At 45.0% G+C, this 25315-nt stretch overlaps 1 protein-coding gene and 1 long non-coding RNA gene across 6 annotated transcripts; one reads left to right on the top strand and one right to left on the bottom strand.

Moving 5' to 3' along the window:
- Window positions 1–450: 450 nt before the first annotated feature.
- On the bottom strand, window positions 451–12183 carry hmbox1b (homeobox containing 1 b). 5 transcript variants are annotated; one of them, XM_052053060.1, is made up of 11 exons: window positions 11933–12183; window positions 11305–11436; window positions 8964–9616; window positions 7129–7214; window positions 6453–6563; window positions 5377–5530; window positions 5062–5144; window positions 4724–4819; window positions 4261–4355; window positions 3980–4063; window positions 451–2722 (listed from the first exon to the last, which is right to left on the bottom strand). In XM_052053060.1, exons 2-11 carry the CDS (start codon window positions 11434–11436, stop codon window positions 2474–2476), a joined length of 1743 nt encoding a protein of 580 aa, XP_051909020.1. In that variant the 5' UTR covers window positions 11933–12183; the 3' UTR covers window positions 451–2473. The 5 variants fall into 5 exon arrangements, with proteins under 5 accessions (XP_051909020.1, XP_051909021.1, XP_051909023.1 ...); XM_052053061.1 differs by having other exon boundaries at window positions 4261–4352; window positions 11933–12182; XM_052053062.1 differs by having other exon boundaries at window positions 2569–3521; window positions 11933–12176.
- A 2804-nt stretch (window positions 12184–14987) lies between these two features.
- On the top strand, window positions 14988–16708 carry LOC127591846 (uncharacterized). The gene is made up of 4 exons (XR_007960005.1): window positions 14988–15138; window positions 15902–16011; window positions 16383–16434; window positions 16550–16708. It is a non-coding gene; the product is annotated as an uncharacterized LOC127591846 (long non-coding RNA).
- Window positions 16709–25315: the final 8607 nt, after the last annotated feature.

Below are 25315 nucleotides of genomic sequence, written 5' to 3'. Positions count from 1 at the left end.
CAAAGAGAGTACCAATTTCATGAGGATATTTCTCAGGAATTGGATTCCAAGTACCAAAGATTTGTCTCCATTGAGTGGTTTAGCACTTAACGTTGGCGTCAATTATTTGCTTTTGAAAATATGACGGCGAGGTTCTCCGGAAAGTTTCGAAATGTCGATATTTGGGCATTTGAACTGACTCATGTCCCGCCCGGAACAGCTCACCAGGAGGCATCCTAATCCGGTTCCTCTCGACATGGAGAAGCGGCTCGACTCTTGAGCCCTTCCAGGATGACGGGAGGAGCCCGGTCACCCCGTGCAGGAAAGTGATTTCGGCCTCTTGTAACCGGGATCTTGTTGTTTCGGTCAAGGTCATCTTTATTGTCAAATATGCTTTACGTATAACATAAACATGACCTTGACAAAACACGTGACAAGGCAACACATAAGTAGTAAACGCAAATATCAAAGTACTTTTCAGTGATATAGCTTTATTCTCGTGTACATTATTTTTATATATATATATATACATATCATACTAAAATAAACACAAGTTTAAAAAAAAATGAACAAAGAAACTGTACAAAAATGCATATATATACTACATCTTAATTACAGAACAGTCTACTGTCCAAAAAAGGCACTAAATTTCAAATTGAACATAAGATAGCTTTTGAAATCGACACAACAGTATTCAGTCCTCTTTTTCTGAGCTATATTCGGATGAGGTGTTTTACGTGCAGGGGGGACACGGAGGAGGGACTCATAACATGGAAACCCTGACGTACCACCACAGGGACATCCCTGGACTGCAACTGGAGCACGTGTTACCGCTGGGGAGGGGAAGCTTTGGACCGGTGTCGGGCTTGCGGCCTCCCGTTTCAACGGAGTCACCTTACTGGATATTTAAAAATATCCCATTCACTACAGGAGCACCCAAAGGCGTAACGGCCTCTGCCGAGCTTCAACATTGCCCGATAAGAAATTTGGACTGCGGTTTCATCTCTGAAACAATACGGACAATTCTTTTGAAAGCAGCTTCAAGTGAGAATCTCCAAGTGCACTCTTGTGTGCGCGGCAAAGACAAAGTGAACTTTTCCACACTATTCGTGATGTGCGGCAAGATCCTCACACACGTTTTCCAAAATTTTGTACCAACTAAAATTCAGTACGATATAGTTCTCCACTAGTGCTCGTTTTCAGAACATCAGATTCACTTTACAGGGTCTTTAAGTCTAGACTTCAATCGCATCTTTTATTTTATTTTTCAAATCCATTGTGGTCTATCAAGGCAAAATGGGGGGGGGGGGGGAGTCCATTCTGGACCTCACTACATCTAATTGATTTTCTTTTTCTGCGCCAAAATAGGAAACACCAAAGCGCTCCCATTTGCAAGGAGTCTGGGACAAAATGGCATCGGGTCCAAGTCGTGTTCGGCTTTGTAAGGTGCATCGTCATTTGTCTTTTCACAAAAATACCTCCAACACAAACAGGAAGACTGCCGTTCAGTCGAAAAATGAATGACAAAATACATGTTTTAAAAAATAAAAAAAAAATCTGGTGAACATTAAAAAAAAAAAAGCTTGATTCATTTAACAATAGGCATGTTTCTTTTCAAAACACTTTGTACATTATTAGCCTTAAAAATGAGTATAAATACTTTATTTTATAACCTAAAATCCTTTTTTTAAATCCTTTTTGAAATGCATGAAAATGTTACGTTGCAGGAGAGCTTTGATACACATGACATATTCTTTTCCAAAATCATCACATAAGGGCCTCTTCAAAAGATTCGGGTTACACTTTGGAAAGCCGGAAATAAAAGCCATTCGTCAATTATTTGTTTCTCGGAGGCTAGTCGCATACATACTATTTTTTTTTTCTGGGGGGGGGTTCATTGTGGTAATGGTTCACCTTCGACAGTGGCTCAAAGAGCATTAAAAGCAAATACATTTCACTTTTTTAAATTGATTTGGGGGGGGGGGGGGTGAAAATGGCTTTTTTCCAAAGTGTCGAAAACTATTGGATTTTTTTTCTCCTTTTCTCCAGTTTTGAAATCGGTCAAGATTTTCAAACGGTTTAATGCTTGGCAAAGCGCTTAAGTTTGGGTGCACGTGATCACGATACAAATCTGCTCCGGTGACATTCTTTTGGCCATTATAGAGGCGGATCGGCCACGATTATACTTCCCGCCTCTGTATGCGAGCGTTACGGCTTGCGCCCTCGTCAGGGTCAAACTGGCCCAAGAGGAAAAACTACATCACTTTTGCCAAATCTTTTCCAAGAAGTGGCGAAGACCGCGGCGAGACCGGTCCGCGAGGCCGAGGGGCCGACTTTGAGCCGGCATTTTTTTCCTTTGGCATGGATGGCGTTCAAAACAAAAAACGCAGATTCCTACTCGTGGCTAGCTTAACTTTGTTTTGATTATCACATGAACCCATAAATTGATTCTTCATACACTCAAGCACTTAAGTCATCCACGAGCTAAGCGTCGCTATCGGCGTGAAGACTTTCTGCTGTTGAATGTCGACTCGTTCTTTTCTACACTGAAACCATCATCATCATCATCACATACTTGGCATGCTGTGGCGAGAGTCGACGTGAGGTTATTCATCTCCAGGTTTGCATTCGACAACAGAAAACCCGAATGATTCCGTCGGGAGGCTAAGAAGAGTCCGAGCGTCGGACTTTCCGTTCGTTGCCCCCCCCCCCCCCCCCAAAAGACATGGTCCAGAGGCTTCTCCTGCCGTTAATTGCGCAATAGCAAGGGTGAGTCGCCAGAGTAGGTAGGTAGCGCGCCGTTACGTTCGGGTGACTGAGAACTAGAAGAACCATATATCTTATGTACAGTACACATTTGTGGAGTTTGTCTCTGAGGTTGAGTGAGACCGAGTGAGGATTGGCTCAGACGTCCAGGCTGCAGAGGTAAGCGGGGAATGGGGGGGGGGTCAGGGGGGAACAGAGGTTTTGGTTGTGGAGGGGCGGGGGAAAAAAAGCCATCACTTCGAGTTCATCTTTTTTTTATGCCATAGATCGTTTTTAGGGATGGTAGGCTGTATCCTTTGTCTTGAGTTGTACGATTAGTTAATACATCAGAAAGTCGAGACGATCAGTCATGATGGCTCGCTCTGGGAAGGGAGGGAATAAAGTCTCAGAAGAAAATGAGGAAGGACCCGGCGTTATGAACTCTGGGACTCAACACGGTGCGCTTGGACCCAATAGTTCCTGCAAAGTGCATTGCGAGAACCGGACACGGGTAACTTGCAACACAGAACTGAATTTGGAGATACTTCTTGGGGTTCAAACACACAATGGTCCTCCCAAAGTTGCCGCGCTTGAAAGGGAGGACCCTTTCCCTTTGGCCTCTTGCCGCTTACCCCCCCCCCCCCTTTGGCCCTTCAGTCGTCTTCCAGGACCTCCGTCTTGATGTCGCCGGGGACCCCTCCACTTCTCGACAGGGCCAGGATGGTGTGATTCACGGCGGCCATCTCCACAGCCAGGGAGATGGGATCCTGGTGCTCGCTGTGAGCGGCGCCGTCATCCTGAGATAAGGAGGGAGCGTGAGGGGGGCGGTGGGGGAGGGGGAGGGGGGTATCCGAGGAGCTTTGTGAACATGCAATTTCGAGAGCGTTTGCTGAGGGGTCAAGTGCAATTTGGGGGGTGGGGGGGGGGGGGGGTTCTCTTGGAACCTGATGCGCAACGGCTTTGACTACACAGCAGCTCCATTATTTACATTTCATCACCCAGGAAGTGACAATCACGTCTAATCAGGTTGTGGCTTGATGTAAAATGCTTTTTTTTGTTTGTTTTTAACAGCGCGACTGTTTGGCCGATAGTCATAAAACAGATTGTTTATTTTAATACTCCCAGACACAAGAGTGGATCCCACTGCGAAAGATGAGCAAGGTGCTGCTGTATGCGGCGTGGGGACCTCACAAATAATATGGCCCGAACTGAGGGAACCTGGTCACGACTAAGATGACTAAAAGTGAAGACTTACCTGTATCGGGGAACTGGGCTCCAAGCGGTAAAGGCCAAATGGTCGGCTGAGAGGTCTCTTGTCAAAATATGGCAAATCACACGCCTGCAGAGAGGAAAGACTGAGCTATCATTTCCGCCCCAAATTTGTGGCCGCGGAGCAGTTAAGAATCAGGAACGAATGCTACTTTATCATCCGGTTGGCCAGACATAAAAGTGAAAAGACGAGCGATTCGATGACTAATATCAAGAATATGTCCTCAATTGTGAGGCGTATTGATTCCCGCGCTTGTTGGCGGTTACCTGGTCTGTGAAATCATTCCCATCAATGTCGTCACTGTTGGAGTGTCCTCCTGGACTCTGCACGTCTATCCCGTGACTCTCCAGGATTGTGGCTTCTTGGAGGAAAAGGAACACAGTGTGACACTGATCGTATTTTCCGCACTAAAAGGCGCACTGGATTATGAGGCGCACCTTCAATGAAGACTGAAAACTATTCATAAAGTGTGCGTTTAAAACAACCAACAACACCACAGCTGCCTTCCTATTCCCGTCACAAAAAAAATAAAAAAGCCACATGGATAAAAGAGACATTTGTGTTGATACAGCTCAAAGTTGAGAGAGTCATGAAACAACCTGCCCAGCCCATTTTGGCAGAACCGGCGGCAATGTGCGTCGCAAGCCACTCTTCGGCTCAACAAAGGTCAGAGGAGTTACGAACAACAAACATACGGAGCGCTTGAAACCAACTTTGTTGATACATTACCAATGTTAGCTCGTCTCTTGATCTCCTTGCGGCGGTTGGCAAACCAGTTGTAAACTTTGAGGGAAGTGACCCTCTCCAAATCAGACAGCTTCTTCCCTGGAAAAAGACGACCGCGGTGTCATTCCACCCACGTATCTCGTCTACCTCGCCTTTGCTTTCATCATCGTTTTAAAGGAGATAGCATTGTTAGCTCTCTTAGCTTGGCTGGATTCTACTCGCTCACCGATTGTTTTTTTTTTTTTTTTTAATTTTAGAATTTTTGTTTCATTGTGCAACCAAATCAAACCGTACCATCAATGTGATGCACAGGCGACATTTACCCGAGGCTTTGGTTTTACCTGGTTTCTGAATAACAGCATTGCAGGCGTTGGCGATTTCCTCCCTTTTGGCCTCATCGGGGTACTGGTTGTCGTTGAAGTAACTGTCAATCACACAGGAACCAGGACAAATGAATTATGTTACACCAAGGCAGCCAGGTAGACCGTTTTGCACTTTCTACGACCAAGCCGCTGTTGTTTGGGGGTCGGGGGGAGATCAGTGGGACAGTGCCATACAGCCTCTGCTCTTAACTCCTTCACTCCCAAAGATGTTTTTAAATGTCTTTTCAGACTTGGTCCAGAATGAGTTAAAAGTCGCAACTCTCGTCTTCTCACCTCTCCATCACAGCCAGACACTCCTTCCTCCAGGTGAAGCGGCTTCCCCGCCGAAGTCGGAAAGTACCCGGGGCGGTGGCCAGCGGAGGAGGGGTTTGCCTCCACTCCATCTCCTCCAAAGCCAACGGAGCCGGCCGCATGTTCAGCGTGGCACCTGGGTGGGGAGAAAGATTGATGCTGGTCTCGTTCCCGTCTGCATAAACTGGGTACTGTATGTAGAATTATTGATCAATGTTTAAGTTAGCACATAGACGAGCCCTATCATCTTCTATCGGGTGAATATTTTGTAAGGAACATTTGGACTTTGTCTGCAAAAATTGGGTCTCGTCCTCGCCACCAGGCACACGAAACTGAAAATGACTATTTTTAACATGAATGATGAACTGAAATGATATTTGCATGACAATCAAACTTCCAGCGCCATTTTAGTCATGCCCATTTTAGGGCCTCCTTTTCCCTCTGCAGCAGTGATGGAAATGTGCGCGGCGCTCAACCGGGCTCTCACTGTGACCATAAATATCACAAGGAAAGAGCAGTTTGCAGCGCTGATGGCGTTTGGCAGACCTCCACCAAAAAGGAACATGCCGCAGAGGACAAGGCGTGGGATGTCTGCCGCCCGTCTATACGTCGAGACAGCACATTTACAGCGGAGATGCAAAGTCAGCATGCGGCTCCTTTAAAGCATCCACATTCAAGAGTGTCCTAAAAAGGGTGCGCGGAACACACTTTTAGCATTGACTGCATTGTCCCATCCCATGCGACAATATTTTCAGATTACAATGCGGGCAGTTGACTTGTGACGACAACGTGAGCCGGGCGCGGTTGGGTGTGGACTGATGTACAGCCGGCCATTGCCGCATGCATGTGGGCCCTCCTCGCATTTTGTCATCCCTTCACAATAATGTCACAAATGTGGATGCATCTGCTGTCCGAGTGCATCTCAATTTCTTGAATACTTTGGAGTATCTCATTGCTTTTCTTTTTTTCCCCCTGATAAGTCTTGCGCTTCACGTGAAAGCTAGAAATTCACCAGATTGCCAGGATTTGCTTAAGAAGAGTCAAACGTAGAGCTGTACCTGGAGTGGTTTTCTCCAGCGTGTACCAGCGGTAGAAGGCCCTCTTCTTCTGCTCACTCAGGTCGGAGCCATGCTGCAGCAGCCAATGGGAGATTCTGCTCTGGCTGATGCCTGGAAGGCAGCCAGACATCAAATGAGTCAATGTTTTACATCAAGCCCTGGCACAGTTAGCGGAGAAAATGCTCTGAAATAACTTCAGCGACAAAAAAGGCAGATGAGAGAAGAATGCAGCGATCCATGTAAATGAGCTCCGTGCATCATTAGTGTGCCGTTACGTGATTTGAAAGAACCCGTCTGCACTTCAAAGTGGTTCAAGGAGCGAGTGTTGGTTGGTTTTGTCACACCCTTTTACTCCTAAGAGACACACACCTAAATGCACTGATTTTGAATTTTTGTTCAACAGCCAAGTTGGCAGTTAAAAAATAAAATAAAAATAAAATGACTTTTAACTGGGATGGCATCGTGTATTTCTAAATCCAGTATTGCAGAGCAGAGGAATTGTCAATAGCCATTTTGGGAGGGAGAGTCCCTTCTGTTTATCAGCCATTTTGTTGCACCATATACAATATATTCCGGCCTGCTGCATTTTCACGTACGCGTGTCTGGAGAGAACATCAAGGAGTAACAATGGCGTCGTCTGTTCAAAATGGGCTTTGTATGTGTGATCGCTACTTACCGGTGACTTGTGCCACCACCGCTTGAGAGATCCGACGGTTCCCGAGGAACGCTTTAATCTCCTCTTTCACCATGCTGCTATCCCTCCTGCAGAAACATAAACAGCATTAATAACTGCACAAATACATCGTTTAGAAAACAGTCAGCACCATTCGGCCGGTTAGATTTTCTTTAACCAACAGCAGCAATGCATTGTAAAAAAAAAAAAAAAAAAGATCCAATTGCAGTTTATAGTGTTCAGTTGAGGTATGCAGGAGAGGCGGCGTAGGTACAAGCAAACCATGGCATGATGTGCTCCATGCACCAGTTTTTCGCCTACCACGGGATATTCTGGCTCAGGTTCTTCCAGTTTGTTTATATACATGCAAACCGCATTCTTCACAAGGTCACTCAAGACATATCATATCTTTAAGGAAAGCAAACTACATCAGCACACTCCCCCCCCCCCCCCCCTTTCGTGGAGACTTTAAGGCGTATCCCTAAGCGAGGGCCGATTGGCCAAGCCGTTCCAAATGTTGTCTTCTCTTACCAGTAATTTCCTGAGCTTTTCTCCATCATGCGGGATTGGCCTAACTCGCATTTAATTGGCCTGTTCATTTCCGTACTACCGTAAAGCTGCGCCGCTTAAGAGTCTAAAGGAAACCTGGCACTCAATCGAAAGAAAACAAACAGTTGAAAGATGCCAGAATGTACACATTCACAAGGCTACACATTCTTCTTGGAAAAAAAAAAAAAAACATGAAACACAGGCTCAGTCCAATTCTGGGCTGCATTATCAGCATCAGTGCGTGTTTTTATTATGGGTCATACACCAGCACTGAAGCTCTATCACTCCTTACAATACCATAGACGGCATAGAAAGACACCACAAATAATGGCGGCATTTACACTTTAGGCACCATCAACATGAAAGGCACACCGAAGCCCAAAGCACTTTTTTTAAATAGTATTTTTGCACAATATTCTTCTAAAAAAAAAAAAAAAAAGAAACGTCTGGGCTCTAGACCTCCAGTTTCAATATGCTTCACGCTGTGGTCTTGCAGCACAGCTAAAATTAGATTTGTAAACAAGAAGAAAAAAAAAGAGCTACTTATATTCACACCAGTGAATCGATGTAGCACAAGCATCTGCACAAGATGAAGGAAGCGTGGAAAGACGGAGGTGATGTGATTGACTCAAAAAAATAAATAAAAATAAAAAATTCACAAGGGCAACGTGGGATCATTGAAGAGCTTCACCCCCCTCCCCCTCCCCCGCAGCCCCGTGGAACAAAACGCTGGAAGACCCTTGCACGTGGAATGGAGCTCGAACGCCACTTAACTTCCTCAGGCTTTCCATGGCGCACATAGAAGACGTCGGGGGAGCGGTTAATGCGCTGAGAAAACGTCCAGACTGCTCATATGGGGCAATAGGACAACATCAGAGGTTTAGAGTAGTGGGACGGGGCTGATGCGCCAAAGTGCTTCGAGGGCGAGGCAAAAGGTGGCTAACGGGAGAATACTAATGGATTCTAATGGCTCCAAGTAACTACCGCGGCTGCTATTTTGAGCATGTGACTTTGAGCCCTAATGTGATTTGACATTTGGCAAATTCAATCCAATAAAATTGCCCGAGGTGGAACAGAAAAGCTTTTCTGCTCCCCAAACACAAATCCTGTGTTTGTCTTGGGAACAAATTATTCCGACTGCGGGTACATTCAAAATAATTTAGTTTCTAATCCACGCTCTTTTGAAGAATCGCGGAATTTGTAGCGCTGCAAGACGACTGGTTTTCAGGAAAATGTAACGCATTATTTTGATTACAAATGAGAAAGTCTCAAGTCTGAATACGACTGACCTCATCATCTCCTCCACTTTATCGTCAACGTCGAGGTCCTCTTCGATAGCCTCGAAGCCAAAGGTTCTAGCCGCCGCCGCGCTGTTCACGGGATAGCGAGGAGGAGACAGCTTTCCGTTGGGCGTGGCGGCGAGACTGTCGCGCCCATTCTGGGACAGCGCCACCAGTGAGACGGGCGAGGGCAGGATGGCGGAGGAGGGCGGCGGGGGCGCCGGAGGCGGCGAGGTGTCGTAGTTGTTACTAAGCGAGGGCGAGAGCCCCCCGTTGCTGCCAAACTGCGTCTGCGTGGCCGTTGATATCTTGGAGGTGGTCGAGGAGGCAGTGGTTGCGGAGTGCTCGCCGTCGTCGCCATTGTTGATGGCGCCGTTGCACGTCACGGCAGAGGTGGTGGTTGCGGAGGCAGTGTTGTTGGAGGCAGAGTTGTTGGTGCAGCTGTTTGTCCCGCCTACCGTGTAGGTGGAAGAGGAAGAGGAGGAGGATGAGGTGCGGCGACCGAACTTGTCGCCGTGCTCCCGGTCCAGCCGGTCCAGAGTTTCGAGCGCGTGGAGGATCTCCCGCTTGGACATGCCGGAGCGACGCAGTCGCTGCAGCAGATCTATCTGCTCGATAGTGAAGCGAGGCTCCTCGCTGAAGTCAGACATCCTGATGCTGAACTGGAGACAAATCAGAACGGCGATGAGACGGAGGACGACGGGGGAAGTCAAGGGACATACAAAGGGATATCTGAGGCAAAGAATGGCAAGAAGACCGAAATAGACGGCATGAAGGGCTTGTCAAGAGGGAAATGAGAGGATTACGAAGGAAAGGCTGAAAAGGAACACTGCTGCAGATGGGCAGAGAAAATGAGAAGGGTAAGGCAGGGAGAGGAAGCGGCGTGGCGAGACGGAAAGGAAAGTCGAGAGAAAACTGTTGGGAAAGTGAGAGAACAAAAACTGCCGAGATGAAAATAAAGCAGCAGCAGATAAGAAAATGAAGAGTGAGAGATAGATGTGTGAAAAGAAAAAGGAAGGGAGGGGCGAGGCATTTATTAAAAAAAAAAAAAAAATCTGCTATTTTTGGGACCCAGCAAGCAACACACACGGAGTGCCAGAGTCACCTTGACAGCTGATTCGATCTTAACATTCTTTAACGGCTCCCGTATATGCGCACCACCCACACGCAATGCTTTTTATAAGCAATTTGCTACGCCAAAAATCAATGCGTCTAGAATAAGACCGCAGTACATTTTGTGCCAGCATCACCTCGAACGACGGGGATGAGAACGTGGTCAGGTTTAGGTTGGCTCGATAACAATTATTCATCCGCTCAGAAATTTTAGAGGAAACGCAATAGGAAACTTTACATTGTGCTGGACAGAGGGTGGAAAGAGTTGACTTTTACGGAATGCGGGAATTGTGATTACCAACTTGTCAGCACAAGACCCTCTCAAACGGCGAACGACAATTAGCATCGGTATTGTAGAGTCACTTCCTCGGCCTCTAATCCAATAAATTGGTTTTATGATATTATAGCTGAACATTGAACACACATTTGCGACATTACCGTTATGATTTCACAAAATGCAGTAAACCTGTCAATGATTATCAACCAAAGTTAAAGACGAAAGCTGGCACACTGCTATGATATCAGCGAAATCTAAATGGAAGCATTAAACATACACATCAACACCGGATAACCGATTGGATTTCCTGCAGACACTTTCTTACTCTCGAAACAGACAAGCAGTGATCATTAGCCATCCTGTTCAAGCATTTACAGTTAACTATTCACAGACTGCAACTCATTTCAATAATTTCATTGAAAACATGCAAGGCAACACCAATAACTATCCTGCACACAAAACACAAAGTTAGGCCGCGCAACAAGTGGTTAGAAAAAGTCTACACACCCCCGTTCAAAAGACAGGTTTTTGTGTTACAGTGTTTAAAAACAGCACTGTCGGAAAAAAAAGTAAATAACTGCGAATGTGGTTGTTGAAAGTGTGCAGAATTATTCTGTACACAGCCACAAAAGGCTGGTTCTGTCAGAATGAACCAATCACAATCAAACTAAATGAGTAGAACAAGACAAAGACTGCAGAGAGCTTCAGAGGGATCTCATTGTTCAGAGGCGATGAAAGTAAGGTTGACAAGGTGGCCCGGAGCCAATGCGCTGCTGTTTCGGTTACCTACCGCCAGACCCAGGCCCAACCGGGCCACTGAGGGCTAATCTCAGTTGTACTCCTTAATAAATCACTGTCATGTCCTGCGAGAGCTGTACTGTTAAATGCCTGCCCGTGTTCTGAGAGGTAGATTTAATTAGGTGACACCTGCAGTTCTACATTCATGCAGCCATCGTGTACCTCCAGTTTCTTGCCATTGGCTCTCGTTGTTTGTGACTTGGAAAAGCATTGCTTTTTTTCTTTCAAAATACAATTCTCAAGAGAATGACAATCATTCCAACTTCTGACTTTCTTTTGCAGCTTGTTCGCCATCTGTTGATTTATGTAAAGACACAAACACACACTTAAGAACCAGCACGGGTTTTAGTTGTAATGTCGTAGAGTTATGACCGCAAATTTGTCTTGGATTTTAATAATTAAGGGCAAAAGCAGAGCAAGGGGTGATGCATGCCAGTTTTCACGCCCTTTGCCTAAACAGCTAATGTTAGCAAATGTTGCCGTGGTAGACGGATACTACCTGATATAACGTTGAATAAGGCAGCGTTTAACCACCCAACACTAAACGAAACAATTCCAACCACAATTTTGATAACCGCATCGGCCCACGGTCACCATAAACAAGTAAAAACTGCATATTGACGGTTTCGGAAACAACTATACGGTGTGTGCTAGTTAGCATGAGATGCTAGCACTGCCGACGAGATGACTAGCTAGATGACATTAGACGCGCGGGCGGCCGCAGCTGCGATGGTTTGATATTAATATAACAACCTTTTCAGTGTATTGTGCGCCAAACTACAACTCCTACCTCGGTTTAATATGTCCACTTCACCATCTAACTTGAACAAACGACCAAAAGCCCACCGGGATTGAAACTGAGGCCCAGTATTAACGCAGCTTGATGTCAGTGCCCCGTTCGCCTCTTTTTTCCAAGGATTTCTAATCAGAGGCGAAATTATTTGCCTCTCCGCTTTGTCTGTCTGACAACAGCCATATTGACAAGTAGCACTTTCGAGGAGCTCGCCGGGAATTGTAGTTTTGTCTTTGAAAAGTTCTCCAACATTCGACGGAGTGCTTGAGAATACAAACTACAAATCCCGAAAAGGAGCCGGAGGGAGTGTGCTGTGGCTCAATTCTACAGTTGGCACTGAAAGCGGTGCAATTACGTTCCCTCTCAGTTTATTTAATGAATTATATTTTGTAATAGATTACAAACCTAGTTTTGAACTGTAAACAAAGAAGAATGATTTGCTGATTCACATTTGCTTTTCAATAATAATTATTAATTCCCTAAGTACTCGGGTGATCAATTTCTAAATTGTGAGTAAAAACAGACACTAATTGCAACTTTTTTTTATGTGACGAACACGTTGGATGTGATGTCAACTCCCCCCCAGAAAATAGTGGAATTGCGGTGGACTCTTCTGTCAAGTTTTGTCTTTTCAACTCATCACTGTTATTTTTGTGTGCACTGTATTTCGAGTGTTGCATTTTGTGTGGCCCTGCAACCAATTCCGTTTTACCTCCGCACTCTAAATAAAAATAGACGTTGCACGACATTCTCAGTCTCAAACAGCTTTTCGTGCATACCGTTTTGTTATTGTAAAGTGTCCTTGGGTGTCTTGAAAGGCGCTTATAAATAAAATGTATTATTATTATTATTACAGTACACGTATTTGCATGTTGTCGCGAAAAACGTAGGCTGTTGGGTTGCCAACAGAGGGCAGCAGCATCTAGCATACTTGCAAATGCATACACAAGCATTACTAGCATACACAAATGACATGAACGAACACACTTAGCATTTCCCACTGACCTGCATCATGCATGACAAGGATGTCCAGCATTTGTCCCCTACTTCTGGTTCAATAGTTTCAATAAAAATGTCTTGGTCAACTCCCCTTAAATACTGAACTATGTTTAAACTAAAATGATGCCTAAGGTAAAAACTGGGGAAAGTCCAAAATGTACGATGGACTCGGCCATGGTTGCAAACACACTGCCAACATGACGATGACGGCTAAGCTGCAAAAAAAGACTCGAAGAATCACTCTTAATTACATGGGTGACGCGCAGGTAAAATATAGGGTAGGTTAAGAAGTCACTAAAAGGGGCGGGTAGTGGCGATGACAACAGCAAACAGACACAAGGAAGACGCGGTGTAACAGGTTTGACTTGGAGAGACACCAGAGGAATTGGCGGCAGACAGCAAGCAGCTATAGGAACGCGCTTCAAAAAATAAAAAAAACAAAAGCAATCAAAAGGCACATGCCCTTCACTCGCTTGGTACATTTTGACAAAGATTGGAGTTATAAATCAGCATAATAGATGTTGGAAAAAGGCATGGCACGTCTGCATAGCATGTAGGTTTTGTGGTGAGTTGACCTCCACTGAACCCGAGATGGGAAAAAAATTCAAAGATGGCGGGACATTTATGTTTTTGTTTGTTTCTCAGTAGACAACTTGCTTGGTGGAGAGAGGCTGATAAAAACATGGGGGGTGTTGTTATGAATTTGGAACCAGATAGTTCCATGGCTCGGGACTATTCTTAAATAGCTACGTTGATTTACATCCTGAATAGATGTGAATGTGCCCCCCTTAATGGAAATCTTGGAATGATGTACTACCCCAAGTAACAATTAGTTCCCTGGAAGTATTTAAAAACAAAGTCAGGGAGGGCTGATCTATGGCGGCTCACCTGGATGTGATTCAGCAAAGGCAAAAAAAAAAAAAAAAAAACCACCCCAAATTAATTACTTGAGCTAAATTTAAACACCGCATTGGCTTTATGGCATTAAACCGCATGCAGTGAAGCGTGTTTTTGCGATTTCTCCGGGTTTGTTCTGTTTATCAGCATGATTTATTATTGTGCTTTAAATCAAAGCAATCTCAATTGTCATTTTTCACTAAACATCAAATTCAATTGTCGTGAATGCCAATATACTCATGTCTCCTGTTTGGTGTGAAAAAAAAAACCCAACTTCCAATTAAAAGTGTGAATCGTGTGTGTGTGTGGTGTGCAGTTTTTCCCTCGGCTGGCTTTGTTATGAAAACATGAACATACACACACTTGCACATGCGCTAGCTTGAACAGATAATCACTTCCTCATCCAGGCATCTTACATCTTCAACTAGGGGCATCATTGTATTTTTTTTTTGGGGGGGGAGGGGTGTTCAACAGAACTAATACAGCGGAATATGAACACAATTTAATGATCCAAACACCGCCTCACACTTCAGTAAATTTGTAACAAATATCTGTGATCTGTAAGGAGCGCTGTGAACCAGCAGGGACGTATGTACCGTTTAGTATCAGGGTCGGTCACCTGCAAAGTAAAGTCTCGAAACAAAACAAGTGACTGAAAAGTATAGCGATGCGAATTCTCATCCGTACGGACTTGACGTGCAACTGGCAGAAAAAGCTGCAGCTATGGGTTCACTCAGAAGAGCGTATTGACCGCAGAGCCACACAAAAATGTCTCATTGGCGTACGACATACAGGTACACACAACAAATTGGCGAACGGCTCGTTTTCGTTTCACAAGTCAAGGAAAATAGTTGTCTAAGTAACTGGAAAAAAAAACGGTTGGGTAACAAATAAAATGAGGACATTTCTGAAGATGTATATTCTCTCTCACTCTCTGCGTCACAACTATAATTATTCATAATGAGGCTATTCGGAAATTCTTAATGAGGCATTGGAACTAGGAGTTATCTTTGCGACTTTGTAGCCTGTGTGAGTTTACACCATCAATAAACTAGAAAGCCCCTGAGTTGAATTCAAATGATTATGACACGAACTCGTAATGATTCTAATTGTTCTATCTCTGTGAAGCCACTGAACCCGTCAGACTGGTGTGTGACTTAAACTCTCATTCCAGGAAACAAAGTGGATTGATGGCCACCTCACACACACGAACACACACACACACAAATGCACGCATACACACACACAGCCGTTCCTCTTGTTTTTGGTTAATTAGGTGGGATTTATCAATGAAAAGAAGACACAAGGTAAATTAAGACTTTTTTTCCTCTTTTGTTGTAAATCGTACGTTATTCTTGAGACCTGTAGAAAAGAAACAGCATATTTTAGTTATTTAAAGTTCTATTATGAAGAACAATGCTTGAAAAAAAAAGACACTAAACGGTACAAGATGTAAACAAATACACTGACGGCCTTGACTTAATTTTTGTGTGTATCGAGTATTGAGACATGATATAATATCACCTCATTTATTCAAGTGAAAAGATTTGAAAATACACTGCCACTCAAGAAGCGTGAACAAAGTAACGAAATGTTATCTCTGCGAATCTCATGCTAAGATTACAAATTAACAAGCAAATTCTCAGAGAGTAGTGTCGTGAAATGAGCTTGTCTGCGCTTCTCCTGTGGCATTTGCATGTTGCCCCGATGCTGCGTGGGCTTTGTCTGATGACTCAGGTTTCTTCCCCCGCAGTAAAAAAAAAAAAAAGAAAAAATCCACGCATATTAGAGGAACCTTAGAGTGTAGATCCTGAATTGTCCATGGGTGTGCATGTGGATATTTTAATGTAAACTCTAAATGTTTTAAAGCATTACACAGCACTTTGAGTTGCATTTTTATGTATGAAAAGTGTGAATAAATTAAAGTTTGATTGACTGACTGATTGATTGTGTGGGCGAAATTTACTAAAGGTTTGCAGGTGCAAAAATGGGAGCAAATTTGAATCCACACGCGAAGTTGATTGACGAATACAGCCAAACCACGATCTTGATTTGAAATTTTGTCGACAGCTGAGATGATCCTACCAAAGGCAGCCAGATTCATCATTCTCCTCCTTCTGGCTGCAAACATCTATTGGGAGACTAAGGGTGACGCTCAACCTCCGGAATTGTTTACACAAGTAAGAATTTACAGCAATAGAGCCATTTAGAAATGATTCATCAATGATAAAAGGCTACATTGATAGAATGAGGGTTTCCAAGTGACAGAGAGAACCCCTGAATTATTATTATTATTATTATTTTTTTTTTAACTTCGGTGAATAGCAAGGCAGTAGCCATGAATGCGTTGGAACGGTAATTGCTGTGCCTGTATTATTGGAAGTCAGATTACAGTATTTTATGAGGAGTGTTTTTTTTTTAAACAGTTCAGATGCGATCGAGCAGTGCCGTGAAAATTTAAATGACCTGGATGAATGGCATTCTTTTTCAACATCTATATGGCGACTAATTCACGCTTTATGTGAGTCAACTGTGTTTTCATGTTTTCCAGGATGGAAATTACAGACATCAATCCCAGAAACATGTCAGGGAGAAAAGAATTGGTGAGACAGGTTTTATAGGCATTAGGAGGCACCTAATGTGGTTAATTAAGCATGCACTGAAATAATCTGATGTCTTATCGTAACTGGACGTATAATAATTGGATGTCTGTTCCAGCCACGAGTGAAACAATATCACTGGACATTGTCCTCACGGTGGACACACCAACCAACATGGAGCCATCAGAGATCATTAATCGGTTGAGGGACGCCGTGGCTAACGTCTCATCGGCTTTAGAGATAACTGATGATTTAACACTGTCAAGCTGGACCTTGTCCACAGGTGAGGCTTTCTTTCGGGTGGTTGGGCTCCTCAACAAACTTCAGGAGTCATTCTAAATTTGTTTTGAAATGGGTCACCAATAAATACTGTGGCGCAAATATCTTTTTCAGCCTGCCCCCTAAACTCTGCCGGAGGAACCGAGTGTCAATGTGAAGATTCCTTCACTTGGTCATGTGACATCTGCGACACGTATGGTGCATGCAGCAATGCCAGTCCATTCACCTGTGACTGCATCAACGGAATCCCTCCATTTGGGACGTTCTGTAAGCCAATCTCAAGTAAGTGCAGCTCTTATGACCGTGACGATCAGGACATTGGTTTTTCCCGTCACAGAGTAATATATTTTTTACAACATTTGCTCCACAGCCATCGGCCCATGTCCACCACAGACCGAAGGTACTGTACAAAGATACGGGATAATTCAGCCTAAGAGATGTCTGGAACTGTTTTGAAGTATTGAGGGAATAGGTTTGGATGACTGCATTTGGAGTAACATTTTCTCCTGTCTCCTGCGACGCTACTCTGCTTCAGTGGACATTGTCCTCACGGTGGACACACCAACCAACATGGAGCCATCAGAGATCATTAATCGGTTGAGGGACGCCGTGGCTAACGTCTCATCGGCTTTAGAGATAACTGATGATTTAACACTGTCAAGCTGGAACTTGTCCACAGGTGAGGCTTTCGGCCGGGTGATTGGGCTCCTCGACAAATGTCAAGAGTTGTTCTAATTTTGTTTTGAAATGGGTCACCAATAAATACTGTGGCACAAATATCTTTTTCAGCCTGCCCCCTAAACTCTGCCGGAGGAACCGAGTGTCAATGTGAAGATTCCTTCACTTGGTCATGTGACATCTGCGACACGTATGGTGCATGCAGCAATGCCAGTCCATTCACCTGTGACTGCATCAATGGAATCCCTCCATTTGGGACGTTCTGTAAGCCAATCTCAAGTAAGTGCAGGTCTTATGACCGTGACGATCAGGACATTGGTTTTTCCCGTCACAGAGTAATATATTTTTTACATTTGCTCCACAGCCATCGGCCCATGTCCACCACAGACTGAAGGTACTGTACAAAGATACGGGATAACTCAGCATAAGAGATGTCTGGAACTGTTTTGAAGTATTGAGGGAATAGGTTTGGATGACTGCATTTGGAGTAACATTTTCTCCTGTCTCCTGCGACGCTACTCTGCTTCAGTGGACATTGTCCTCACGGTGGACACTCCTACCAACATGGAGCCATCAGAGATCATTAATCGGTTGAGGGACGCCGTGGCTAACGTCTCATCGGCTTTAGAGATAACTGATGATTTAACACTGTCAAGCTGGACCTTGTCCACAGGTGAGGCTTTCTGTCGGGTGGTTGGGCTCCTCGACAAACTTCAGGAGTCATTCTAAATTTGTTTTGAAATGGGTCACCAAGAAATACTGTGGCGCAAATATCTTTTTCAGCCTGCCCCCTAAACTCTGCCGGAGGAACCGAGTGTCAATGTGAAGATTCCTTCACTTGGTCATGTGACATCTGCGACACGTATGGTGCATGCAGCAATGCCAGTCCATTCACCTGTGACTGCATCAACGGAATCCCTCCATTTGGGACGTTCTGTAAGCCAATCTCAAGTAAGTGCAGGTCTTATGACCGTGACGATCAGGACATTGGTTTTTCCCGTCACAGAGTAATATATTTTTTACAACATTTGCTCCACAGCCATCGGCCCATGTCCACCACAGACCGAAGGTACTGTACAAAGATACGGGATAATTCAGCCTAAGAGATGTCTGGAACTGTTTTGAAGTATTGAGGGAATAGGTTTGGATGACTGCATTTGGAGTAACATTTTCTCCTGTCTCCTGCGACGCTACTCTGCTTCAGTGGACATTGTCCTCACGGTGGACACACCAACCAACATGGAGCCATCAGAGATCATTAATCGGTTGAGGGACGCCGTGGCTAACGTCTCATCGGCTTTAGAGATAACTGATGATTTAACACTGTCAAGCTGGAACTTGTCCACAGGTGAGGCTTTCGGCCGGGTGATTGGGCTCCTCGACAAATGTCAAGAGTTGTTCTAATTTTGTTTTGAAATGGGTCACCAATAAATACTGTGGCACAAATATCTTTTTCAGCCTGCCCCCTAAACTCTGCCGGAGGAACCGAGTGTCAATGTGAAGATTCCTTCACTTGGTCATGTGACATCTGCGACACGTATGGTGCATGCAGCAATGCCAGTCCATTCACCTGTGACTGCATCAACGGAATCCCTCCATTTGGGACGTTCTGTAAGCCAATCTCAAGTAAGTGCAGGTCTTATGACCGTGACGATCAGGACATTGGTTTTTCCCTTTACAGAGTAATATATTTTTTACAACATTTGCTCCACAGCCATCGGCCCATGTCCACCACAGACCGAAGGTACTGTACAAAGATACGGGATAATTCAGCATAAGAGATGTCTGGAACTGTTTTGAAGTATTGAGGGAATAGGTTTGGATGACTGCATTTGGAGTAACATTTTCTCCTGTCTCCTGCGACGCTACTCTGCTTCAGTGGACATTGTCCTCACGGTGGACACTCCTACCAACATGGAGCCATCAGAGATCATTAATCGGTTGAGGGACGCCGTGGCTAACGTCTCATCGGCTTTAGAGATAACTGATGATTTAACACTGTCAAGCTGGACCTTGTCCACAGGTGAGGCTTTCTGTCGGGTGGTTGGGCTCCTCGACAAACTTTAGGAGTCATTCTAAATTTGTTTTGAAATGGGTCACCAATAAATACTGTGGCGCAAATATCTTTTTAGCCTGCCCCCTAAACTCTGCCGGAGGAACCGAGTGTCAATGTGAAGATTCCTTCACTTGGTCATGTGACATCTGCGACACGTATGGTGCATGCAGCAATGCCAGTCCATTCACCTGTGACTGCATCAACGGAATCCCTCCATTTGGGACGTTCTGTAAGCCAATCTCAAGTAAGTGCAGGTCTTATGACCGTGACGATCAGGACATTGGTTTTTCCCGTCACAGAGTAATATATTTTTTACATTTGCTCCACAGCCATCGGCCCATGTCCACCACAGACCGAAGGTACTGTACAAAGATACGGGATAATTCAGCCTAAGAGATGTCTGGAACTGTTTTGAAGTATTGAGGGAATAGGTTTGGATGACTGCATTTGGAGTAACATTTTCTCCTGTCTCCTGCGACGCTACTCTGCTTCAGTGGACATTGTCCTCACGGTGGACACTCCTACCAACATGGAGCCATCAGAGATCATTAATCAGTTGAGGGACGCCGTGGCTAACGTCTCATCGGCTTTAGAGATAACTGATGATTTAACACTGTCAAGCTGGACCTTGTCCACAGGTGAGTCGGTCGGGTGATTGGGCTCCTCTACAAATGTCAGGAATTGTTCTAATTTTGTTTTGAAATGGGTCACCAATAAATACTGTGGCGCAAATATCTTTTTCAGCCTGCCCCCTAAACTCTGCCGGAGGAACCGAGTGTCAATGTGAAGATTCCTTCACTTGGTCATGTGACATCTGCGACACGTATGGTGCATGCAGCAATGCCAGTCCATTCACCTGTGACTGCATCAACGGAATCCCTCCATTTGGGACGTTCTGTAAGCCAATCTCAAGTAAGTGCAGGTCTTATGACCATGACGATCAGGACATTGGTTTTTCCCGTCACAGAGTAATATATTTTTTACATTTGCTCCACAGCCATCGGCCCATGTCCACCACAGACCGAAGGTACTGTACAAAGATACGGGATAATTCAGCCTAAGAGATGTCTGGAACTGTTTTGAAGTATTGAGGGAATAGGTTTGGATGACTGCATTTGGAGTAACATTTTCTCCTGTCTCCTGCGACGCTACTCTGCTTCAGTGGACATTGTCCTCACGGTGGACACTCCTACCAACATGGAGCCATCAGAGATCATTAATCGGTTGAGGGACGCCGTGGCTAACGTCTCATCGGCTTTAGAGATAACTGATGATTTAACACTGTCAAGCTGGACCTTGTCCACAGGTGAGGCTTTCTGTCGGGTGATTGGGCTCCTCTACAAATGTCAGGAATCGTTCTAATTTTGTTTTGAAATGGGTTACCAATAAATACTGTGGCACAAATATCTTTTTCAGCCTGCCCCCTAAACTCTGCCGGAGGAACCGAGTGTCAATGTGAAGATTCCTTCACTTGGTCATGTGACATCTGTGACACGTATGGTGCATGCAGCAATGCCAGTCCATTCACCTGTGACTGCATCAATGGAATCCCTCCATTTGGGACGTTCTGTAAGCCAATCTCAAGTAAGTGCAGGTCTTATGACCGTGACGATCAGGACATTGGTTTTTCCCGTCACAGAGTAATATATTTTTTACATTTGCTCCACAGCCATCGGCCCATGTCCACCACAGACTGAAGGTACTGTACAAAGATACGGGATAATTCAGCATAAGAGATGTCTGGAACTGTTTTGAAGTATTGAGGGAATAGGTTTGGATGACTGCATTTGGAGTAACATTTTCTCCTGTCTCCTGCGACGCTACTCTGCTTCAGTGGACATTGTCCTCACGGTGGACACACCAACCAACATGGAGCCATCAGAGATCATTAATCGGTTGAGGGACGCCGTGGCTAACGTCTCATCGGCTCTAGAGATAACTGATGATTTAACACTGTCAAGCTGGACCTTGTCCACAGGTGAGGCTTTCTTTCGGGTGGTTGGGCTCCTCGACAAACTTCAGGAGTCATTCTAAATTTGTTTTGAAATGGGTCACCAATAAATACTGTGGCGCAAATATCTTTTTAGCCTGCCCCCTAAACTCTGCCGGAGGAACCGAGTGTCAATGTGAAGATTCCTTCACTTGGTCATGTGACATCTGTGACACGTATGGTGCATGCAGCAATGCCAGTCCATTCACCTGTGACTGCATCAATGGAATCCCTCCATTTGGGACGTTCTGTAAGCCAATCTCAAGTAAGTGCAGGTCTTATGACCGTGACGATCAGGACATTGGTTTTTCCCGTCACAGAGTAATATATTTTTTACAACATTTGCTCCACAGCCATCGGCCCATGTCCACCACAGACCGAAGGTACTGTACAAAGATACGGGATAATTCAGCCTAAGAGATGTCTGGAACTGTTTTGAAGTATTGAGGGAATAGGTTTGGATGACTGCATTTGGAGTAACATTCTCTCCTGTCTCCTGCGATGCTACTCTGCTTCAGTGGACATTGTCCTCACGGTGGACACTCCTACCAACATGGAGCCATCAGAGATCATTAATCGGTTGAGGGACGCCGTGGCTAACGTCTCATCGGCTCTAGAGATAACTGATGATTTAACACTGTCAAGCTGGACCTTGTCCACAGGTGAGGCTTTCTGTCGGGTGGTTGGGCTCCTCGACAAACTTCAGGAGTCATTCTAAATTTGTTTTGAAATGGGTCACCAATAAATACTGTGGCGCAAATATCTTTTTCAGCCTGCCCCCTAAACTCTGCCGGAGGAACCGAGTGTCAATGTGAAGATTCCTTCACTTGGTCATGTGACATCTGCGACACGTATGGTGCATGCAGCAATGCCAGTCCATTCACCTGTGACTGCATCAATGGAATCCCTCCATTTGGGACGTTCTGTAAGCCAATCTCAAGTAAGTGCAGGTCTTATGACCGTGACGATCAGGACATTGGTTTTTCCCGTCACAGAGTAATATATTTTTTACATTTGCTCCACAGCCATCGGCCCATGTCCACCACAGACCGAAGGTACTGTACAAAGATACGGGATAATTCAGCATAAGAGATGTCTGGAACTGTTTTGAAGTATTGAGGGAATAGGTTTGGATGACTGCATTTGGAGTAACATTCTCTCCTGTCTCCTGCGATGCTACTCTGCTTCAGTGGACATTGTCCTCACGGTGGACACTCCTACCAACATGGAGCCATCAGAGATCATTAATCGGTTGAGGGACGCCGTGGCTAACGTCTCATCGGCTCTAGAGATAACTGATGATTTAACACTGTCAAGCTGGACCTTGTCCACAGGTGAGGCTTTCTGTCGGGTGGTTGGGCTCCTCGACAAACTTCAGGAGTCATTCTAAATTTGTTTTGAAATGGGTCACCAATAAATACTGTGGCGCAAATATCTTTTTAGCCTGCCCCCTAAACTCTGCCGGAGGAACCGAGTGTCAATGTGAAGATTCCTTCACTTGGTCATGTGACATCTGTGACACGTATGGTGCATGCAGCAATGCCAGTCCATTCACCTGTGACTGCATCAATGGAATCCCTCCATTTGGGACGTTCTGTAAGCCAATCTCAAGTAAGTGCAGGTCTTATGACCGTGCCGATCAGGACATTGGTTTTTCCCGTCACAGAGTAATATATTTTTTACATTTGCTCCACAGCCATCGGCCCATGTCCACCACAGACTGAAGGTACTGTACAAAGATACGGGATAATTCAGCATAAGAGATGTCTGGAACTGTTTTGAAGTATTGAGGGAATAGGTTTGGATGACTGCATTTGGAGTAACATTTTCTCCTGTCTCCTGCGACGCTACTCTGCTTCAGTGGACATTGTCCTCACGGTGGACACACCAACCAACATGGAGCCATCAGAGATCATTAATCGGTTGAGGGACGCCGTGGCTAACGTCTCATCGGCTCTAGAGATAACTGATGATTTAACACTGTCAAGCTGGACCTTGTCCACAGGTGAGGCTTTCTTTCGGGTGGTTGGGCTCCTCGACAAACTTCAGGAGTCATTCTAAATTTGTTTTGAAATGGGTCACCAATAAATACTGTGGCGCAAATATCTTTTTAGCCTGCCCCCTAAACTCTGCCGGAGGAACCGAGTGTCAATGTGAAGATTCCTTCACTTGGTCATGTGACATCTGTGACACGTATGGTGCATGCAGCAATGCCAGTCCATTCACCTGTGACTGCATCAATGGAATCCCTCCATTTGGGACGTTCTGTAAGCCAATCTCAAGTAAGTGCAGGTCTTATGACCGTGACGATCAGGACATTGGTTTTTCCCGTCACAGAGTAATATATTTTTTACAACATTTGCTCCACAGCCATCGGCCCATGTCCACCACAGACCGAAGGTACTGTACAAAGATACGGGATAATTCAGCCTAAGAGATGTCTGGAACTGTTTTGAAGTATTGAGGGAATAGGTTTGGATGACTGCATTTGGAGTAACATTCTCTCCTGTCTCCTGCGATGCTACTCTGCTTCAGTGGACATTGTCCTCACGGTGGACACTCCTACCAACATGGAGCCATCAGAGATCATTAATCGGTTGAGGGACGCCGTGGCTAACGTCTCATCGGCTCTAGAGATAACTGATGATTTAACACTGTCAAGCTGGACCTTGTCCACAGGTGAGGCTTTCTGTCGGGTGGTTGGGCTCCTCGACAAACTTCAGGAGTCATTCTAAATTTGTTTTGAAATGGGTCACCAATAAATACTGTGGCGCAAATATCTTTTTCAGCCTGCCCCCTAAACTCTGCCGGAGGAACCGAGTGTCAATGTGAAGATTCCTTCACTTGGTCATGTGACATCTGCGACACGTATGGTGCATGCAGCAATGCCAGTCCATTCACCTGTGACTGCATCAATGGAATCCCTCCATTTGGGACGTTCTGTAAGCCAATCTCAAGTAAGTGCAGGTCTTATGACCGTGACGATCAGGACATTGGTTTTTCCCGTCACAGAGTAATATATTTTTTACATTTGCTCCACAGCCATAGGCCCATGTCCACCACAGACCGAAGGTACTGTACAAAGATACGGGATAATTCAGCATAAGAGATGTCTGGAACTGTTTTGAAGTATTGAGGGAATAGGTTTGGATGACTGCATTTGGAGTAACATTCTCTCCTGTCTCCTGCGATGCTACTCTGCTTCAGTGGACATTGTCCTCACGGTGGACACTCCTACCAACATGGAGCCATCAGAGATCATTAATCGGTTGAGGGACGCCGTGGCTAACGTCTCATCGGCTCTAGAGATAACTGATGATTTAACACTGTCAAGCTGGACCTTGTCCACAGGTGAGGCTTTCTGTCGGGTGGTTGGGCTCCTCGACAAACTTCAGGAGTCATTCTAAATTTGTTTTGAAATGGGTCACCAATAAATACTGTGGCGCAAATATCTTTTTAGCCTGCCCCCTAAACTCTGCCGGAGGAACCGAGTGTCAATGTGAAGATTCCTTCACTTGGTCATGTGACATCTGTGACACGTATGGTGCATGCAGCAATGCCAGTCCATTCACCTGTGACTGCATCAATGGAATCCCTCCATTTGGGACGTTCTGTAAGCCAATCTCAAGTAAGTGCAGGTCTTATGACCGTGACGATCAGGACATTGGTTTTTCCCGTCACAGAGTAATATATTTTTTACAACATTTGCTCCACAGCCATCGGCCCATGTCCACCACAGACCGAAGGTACTGTACAAAGATACGGGATAATTCAGCCTAAGAGATGTCTGGAACTGTTTTGAAGTATTGAGGGAATAGGTTTGGATGACTGCATTTGGAGTAACATTTTCTCCTGTCTCCTGCGACGCTACTCTGCTTCAG

Source organism: Hippocampus zosterae, chromosome 19, assembly GCF_025434085.1.
Source record: "Hippocampus zosterae strain Florida chromosome 19, ASM2543408v3, whole genome shotgun sequence".
Classification (NCBI taxonomy): Eukaryota; Metazoa; Chordata; class Actinopteri; order Syngnathiformes; family Syngnathidae; genus Hippocampus; species Hippocampus zosterae.
This window is presented reverse-complemented; position numbering and strand designations above follow the sequence as displayed.

Excerpts from the sequence above, each read along its gene's own strand:
- hmbox1b (XM_052053060.1), bottom strand. The coding sequence starts at position 11,436 with ATGGCGAACAAGCTGCAAAAGAAAGTCAGAAGTTGGAATGATTGTCAT. Across the intron at positions 5,145-5,376 it reads TGTCTGGCTGTGATGGAGAG|TTACTTCAACGACAACCAGT; the intron begins GTGAGAAGACGA and ends TGTGATTGACAG. Across the intron at positions 4,820-5,061 it reads TGCTGTTATTCAGAAACCAG|GGAAGAAGCTGTCTGATTTG; the intron begins GTAAAACCAAAG and ends GTCTTTTTCCAG.